Source organism: Palaemon carinicauda, unplaced genomic scaffold (assembly GCF_036898095.1).
Source record: "Palaemon carinicauda isolate YSFRI2023 unplaced genomic scaffold, ASM3689809v2 scaffold203, whole genome shotgun sequence".
NCBI classification, from domain to species: Eukaryota; Metazoa; Arthropoda; class Malacostraca; order Decapoda; family Palaemonidae; genus Palaemon; species Palaemon carinicauda.
This window is the reverse complement of record NW_027169624.1, coordinates 159289-166490: the sequence shown is the minus strand read 5'-3', so window position 1 is coordinate 166490 and position 7202 is coordinate 159289. Positions and strand designations below refer to the sequence as shown.

The 7202-nt window shown below is 32.0% G+C and overlaps 1 protein-coding gene across 1 annotated transcript in view; it reads right to left on the bottom strand.

Moving 5' to 3' along the window:
• Positions 1–204: 204 nt before the first annotated feature.
• The window catches only part of LOC137635966 (inhibitor of nuclear factor kappa-B kinase subunit alpha-like), a 51273-nt gene continuing 44275 nt past the window's right edge, over positions 205–7202 (bottom strand). The window contains exon 15 of the mRNA XM_068368426.1: positions 205–6999. Within this exon, the coding sequence (XP_068224527.1) occupies positions 6822–6999 (178 nt within the window). The 3' untranslated portion in view covers positions 205–6821. The remainder of the gene's footprint in view (positions 7000–7202) is intronic.

Here is a 7202-nt window from a genome sequence, read left to right as displayed (position 1 = left end):
ATCCAATATAATGTAAAAACTTGTTACTGTACTCACATTTCATTTTCAGCTTTACTAGAGTGTGGTACTCAAAAGACATCGCCATTCGGCAAAAACTATTTTCCGTAATTCAAATAATTATTCACTGGCACTTAAACCATTTTTCCAGCTATTCTGAAAAAAAAATGGAAATGGAGAAAAAGAATTGAAAAATAAATACTTCAACAAAAACATTTATTAGTTTTTAGTATAAAATGACTAGACATCTTAAAACATTCCATCAGCCACACTTCTTAGTATCACAATCATGTCATTTACAACCATGACATGCTGCAGAGACAAGAGAAAGAATCAGAGAAAATATGAAACAAATATAAAGATTTAAATAAAATTAGTACAAACTTTTATCAGTTGCATAATGAAGAGATAATTATACCTTACTATATGTGGTAACCGTCCATAATTAATATACTGAAATCTACTCTACAAACCTTTAAAAAACTGCAGTCAAAGGGATTTTTATCATTATCAAAACATTTTTGTCATATAGCAGTATTGTTTGATAAAAAGTTCATTCATAACATAACCATTTTAACACCATATTAGTTCACTTTATGAAAAATAAATAGCATCTAAAATATGAGCATTTTAAAATTCCTGACATAAAAAAAGAAAAAAAAAATACGAGTATTTTAAAATTCCTGTCATAAAGAAAAAAATATACGAGCATTTTAAAATTCCTGTCATAAAAAAAAAATTAATAAGAAAAAAAAATCAAAAGAAAACTTAACTTTGAGCACCATCGGATTACCACACCATACACCTCTATAACAGGATAGAAGACATTGCAATAACCTTTAAAAATATTCAATGGTTTAGGCTCACGTACAAGCTCAAATCAAGTGAACAAAGAGTTGTATTCACACAGGTTGATGCCATACATATGGCACAAATACCAGGAACGGAAGATATTACGTTGCTAACTACCTTTATCCGAACCTTAAAATAATATCTTGGAAAATATATATTTTCCAAGCAAATCACTACTTAAGTTTTTCCCTGTCGTCTACCTTAACTATGCTGTACTATATACTAAACGTCGCCTGGCTCTTTGCAAAACCTCACACAGATTAAAATTAAAATATTGTCATATTGCATTAACTGTTAACTTCTGATTTGATGAAGCACAAAACTTCTTGGAAAAGATTTTAAAAATAAAATAGTCATATTGCGTTAACTGTTAAGTTCTGATTTGATGAAGTACAAAACTTCATAGATAAGATATATAAAAATTTATATTTTGATCTATTACATACCTCTTAATTTTGGCCTCTATCCACAATGAAATGCTAATCATCTTAAACCGTTAACAATGCATACCACACAATTGATTGCAGGAGCTCCTAAAAGAATTATTTAAAAACTTATATGAAGATTTTGCACGAGGTTAAATGAACGAGTAAATTGATGATAAGCTAACTGCTTATTACTCAAAAGCTATGAATAACAATCTTTTCATATGTTTAGCTAACAAAATGGAGGAAACTTGGTCATAGAAATTTCAAATTGTACTTACAAAAACATTTTCAATTACCATTATCAACATTGCAAACAGGTGATTGTATGTCTCTCTCCTTTAATTTTCTACAGAAGCTTCATGTCCTTCAAGAGTATTATTTAAACAAATTAAGCACCTTGGTGTCTATTATCAGCTACAAAATATTTGTCAAATCTGCCTCTTATCCTTTATGCTTACACATACGACCTTAGAAAACAATCTAAATGAAAACGAATTTTAAAAAATAAACGAAGCTACGGATTTGAACAAAAAATTACAACCCCTTTTTATTTAGCAGACTTATATGATTGCTAGGGTACAAGAGCAAAAATATGAGCAATAATTATTAAATAATATGGAAGAAATAATCTTTCTATAAATGTTTCCAACATCTTTCCCAAATTAACTATTATTACTCTGATTTTCCCATTGATCTTTGCAAAAGCACACAGATTCCAAATATCAAATTTAACTAAAAACAATAGTTGGTTTTACATGGTCTAGGATAGTGGCTTAATAGTCACCAACAAGCCTTAAACATGCTATGCTATGGAGCAAGACTGAAACTGCCTTTAAACAATTTAGTGTTGAAGGATATGCTTTTGAATAGTCGACACTATTACAGAAATATTTCACCTAGATAAAATTTAGTCATCTTAACTCAGATTTGAAATTAAATTCTTGAAATGTTAAAGAAAATAATTCTTGAAATACTGTAAGTGTAAGAAATAAATAAGCCACTGAATATGCGTTCTATAAAATGTTTTGTTCCTAGGTATAGCAGAGATACCAGTATGAACAGTAAAATATTACTGTACTGTAATTTGAATCCAAGCAAGTCTCTAATTCCTGTAATGCCATTTGAAGGATATGCTTTTGAATAGTCGACACTATTACAGAAATATTTCACCTAGATAAAATTTTGTCATCTTGACTCAGACTTAAAATTAAATTCTTGAAATGTTAAAAAAAAATAATTTTTGAAATATGTGTAAGAAATAAATAAGCCACTGAAAATACATTCAATAAAATGTTGTTCCTAAGTGTAGCAGAGATACCAGTATGAAAAGTAATACAATATTACTGTATTGTAATTTGAATCCAAGTCAGTCCCTAATTCCAGTAATGCCATTTGATTCCAGAAATTTTGCTTTTGCAGGCACAGAAAATCCATCAAAATTAATGACACTAACTACAAATACTTATTAATCAATTTCTTACTGTTGTAAAGAATTCTCATGTAAGACTTACAGTTGTGGTGCAGTAAAAGATAATTCCTTGTGACTAAAATTTGTCAATTGTGTGTATATTTACAAGTAACTTCTGGCAGTAAAGACCTGTAGTACACTATGCGAAGAAACAATAAAAAGCTCAGATTTTGCACATCATCACAAACTCCATTTTGCCTGAAAAAACAATGACAGGGAAATGCAAAAAATTTAGAAGTTGTATCCAACAGGACTACAAAATAAATAAAGCAGTATTTAATAGGACTACAAAATAAATAGCAGCAGTATTCAATAGGACTATAAAAGTATAATCTATTCAGACACATACAGGTCCTACAGGTAGCAACAAAATTTTACAAAAAGACAGCTAACCTCAAAGTATATTATATTAATAAGGAATTGCACAGCACAGAGCTTCATATCTGGAAACCAACTATATGGTAGAGGAGTATGTTATCTGGAGGTAATTAAGGATTGAAAAAAAATTAAAACTCCAGTTAACTTCAATGAGAATCAATGAAATTTACTCAAAATTATATCAATAAAAGCTTACAGAAAGTAAAGGTTTTATTGATCAAAACCTTTGTTTTGTTACCTAATAGGTGCTTAGCTTGACATGTGAAGTTACTGTTATTTAAAAGTAGGTTTACTGTTAGATGAAAATGTTGAGTTACTGCACTGGTTGGTCTTATCACGTTTGGATGTTCTGGTATCAATAACATGGATTCCGACTTGGTTCCTTATCTACACCAGTGCTGTCATGTCTAAAAAAACTGCCATGCACTTGCCCATTAACAGAGGTTCCCGAGCCTGTAGAACCTACAGCAATGTTGATCCTTTCTTCGACCACTTTTCTGACAAAACTAAGATAATTCCAATTGTATTCCACCTTTCCTGGAAAACATCCATGAAAAGAAGACATGTCTGGAACAATTACTTCCAAAGAGACTCGTTAATTGACAAGGACTGCCCCACCATTCCAGTGACTGAGTCAGTTTTGCACATATAACGTCTAAATACAAGATAGACTGGAATACAAAACAAGTCCGGATCAAAGGTCCTGTTCTAATTCCGCCTAATGTGAAAAGGGAAATTGCTTCTTATCAGTGAACCGAGGGATATGAGGATCAGGCGAACAGCCTGGTCTTATACTTTGGAATCCAGTAGTTGTATAATGCAGACTTAATCACGGAAATACGAAGGTTGCACAATAGAAAGACCTGAAGTAATTGAGAGAACGAGGATCAGAAGCTTACCAATTGGCACACAAGAACCGCTGGTTATCCTAAAATTCAAAACAGTACAGCTTAGGCTAGAAGCACTGCATTGCCCAAAGACTCGCTGGCCTTCTTAAATTCACAAACAAAACAACAGTAAAAGCATATGAAAGCTCACCACTATTAACCTTGGAAAGCTCAAAGCTCAAGTCTGCATTATAGGAGTGGCAATGGAGTGGCAATTCAACATCATCGAATGTAATCAACTACCCTAGATTTTCCCCTGAAATAAACATTAATTTACTTTCCTTTTGAACAATTGAAGCAATAAAAGCTATCAAAAGAACAACTCTTCATAGGAGGAACTGTTAGCGCACCACATCGCTCAAATACATAATACAAAACACAATCCTGTGACTGGCATGCTTTCACAAAGTCATTTGGACCACTCTCACCGGCATTCATAGCAATTCCACAAGGACAAATTACTTATAAAAAATTTAAATAACCTAACCTCATATAATAAATACAATTAGATCGCAGGCAGAAAAAAGTCTGGCGCTCGTTAATGTGACAAGAGTACTGAAAAGACAAAGGAACTATGGTGTACCCAAGCCTTGATAGTTGCCATCAACCCCCCCTGATTAACTTGATAATTATAGGAGGAGCAACTTTTTGGGGTAAGGAAAAAAAATTGGAGTTTCAATTCTAGGGTAGACGTCAGCATTCAAGCAGCTTTGAGAGAGAAGCACCATGAACACCAGGGGAATTTCATAGACATATACTAATTCATTAAATAGCCAAAAAACTACTATTTCACAACTAAATTATATTTAATACTGCCCTGAATATATTATAAATGATAATTCCTTATTTAGAGTTTAAAGGTCGCTCATGAATGGTAGAGGAAAGGGACAGAACAATGCCCTTACATACATATGATCAGCACCCAAGCCCCATTTTCATCAAGTAAGACCAGGGAGGGGTAGGCAATGACTACTGATAACTCATATTGATGATGAGGTGCAGACACTACTAGTAATTATAGAGCTTGAGTAAGTCCTACACTCCAGTCCAACAGACTGCCAGGCAAGGACATTTCAAATAGGCTACCAGGACATACCAGGTGTATACACAAGCAGACATATCTATAATGGCGATGATGCAATACTCCTACTGTAATAAAATGACAATCTGCACTTTTCCATGGTCAGGTTTGACAAATGTTTCATAATATATCCGTTACACAATTATAAAATAATTCACAATGCACAAAATTACATTATATACCATATGAACTGATGGCACTTAACTGCAAACTGAAACTCATGAGTACTATATATCAAATGCTAACTAAATCCATCTTCTAAACACAACCAAGACATGTGTTGATGATGAATCTAAGGCATTAAAACAATATCAGTGACAATGACAAAATGCCAAAATGCCACACTTAGGCACTTACTGCATACACGGTATTAGATTAAGAGGCAAAAAAAATGCACCTTACACAGAACAATAACCAAGGTACTCGCTATGTACGTTATAAACATAAACAAAATCATACGCAACGTCGTGAGGTAAAATCCATATAAACCCTAAAAACTTCCTGCTTGGCACTGCCCTATTTTTGGTTTTCCTTCTAATGATAAACTATCAGTCAAAATTGACACAAAACTGACCCTTAAAGATTATCAGGATATTGCCAGCAATATTTATCATATTCCTATAGTTAATCAATAAATATAACTTTCTTTTTATAAGTAAACATTGTGTTAATCAACTTATGCGTGAAATTCTAAAATTGATAAAACTTTTAGATGATTTTAACATGGTAGAAGACTTTACAGATTTTTAATTTCCTTTAAGTGAGGTAAGTATAAAATGTTCGCGAGAGAAAATTAACCAAGGGAGAATCTCATCAATGTACAACTATAGTACACTGAAATGTAATGTTCGTAATGTTCTAGATCCTATTTCAAATCTAACAAACGATGATAAACAGCATACAAGGAAAATTCTGTGCCAGCACAAGTTTGAGAGTGTATAAATACTGTAAGGCTGTTTTATTTATATGTAGGCAGCCTGAGTTTAAACTCAATTTATGACATCAAATGACAAGGTTTATCTACTGATCTTTATAGTCATCTTAAAACCCCATTATAAATTTTTTTGTATATATAAAATATAAATAATTAAAGCACCAATGTGACCTGGCAAATTATTCTGCCGCTATATATAAAATTCATTTTTGCCAAACTAAAATCTATACAGGTCTACTGTAATATATTCATGAAATAAAAAAGTATACTGTACTGCGGTTACCTCAGAATTATCTAACCAAAATTAGAAATTAAGAAATAGGCATAACTTCCTAAAAAAATTAAATTAAAATTTCATCCATTCTTCATATAGTCTCTCAATTTATATTCTATCAGTAAAATTTTCAAAATTTATAGCTGTACTGTCCAAAAAACACAGAAATTTCAAACCAAATAATCCTCTTATAAAAATATGGATGAGGTAAGATTAAAAATAAAGGTGCTGACCTTACTTCGCAAACAAATTTCTAAAATGGTGCCATTTAAAGGACTTTGCTTTGTCCAGAAACTGCAAGAGAAAAAAATAGACGCATCACAAAATTTAAAACCTTTCTAATAAGTACTGGTAAAGAAATTTCCCTTTGAACTACAACAAGAGTTTATAGCTATGTACAACTCTTTCCCGATGTGACCTTCCGCACATTATGTTACCACATAAAAATATAAGAGCCCTGTAATGAAATCTCATAAGAAAAAAAAAACTTCGCTTATAATTAAATCATAAAATTATATTATACTATAAAGAAGTCTCTGTTGCTCCTTTTTTAATTGCAGCCATAGACAAGGGAGGCGAGCCTTCAATCTGAGAATTCACTAAGCCCTCACGCTGGACTGGCGATGCTAGGAAGTAAGGAGTTTTGGCCTCTCCAACAACCAAATTTGTGTTGAGGTTTCCGGATAAGATTTCTACCATTCTGAAAAGGAAAATTATGATTCAATCAAAATGTAACTCTTTGTAACATCAATTGATAATTTCTTGTGGTCTTGAAGCTACTGAGAAATACAATTCACGATCAAAATACAACAAGTGATTGACATATATTCTCGTGGTATACAATTTTTCGGAACCAAATTTCAGATTTAAGACAGTATTTAAAGCTAAGAATTAACAGTTTCA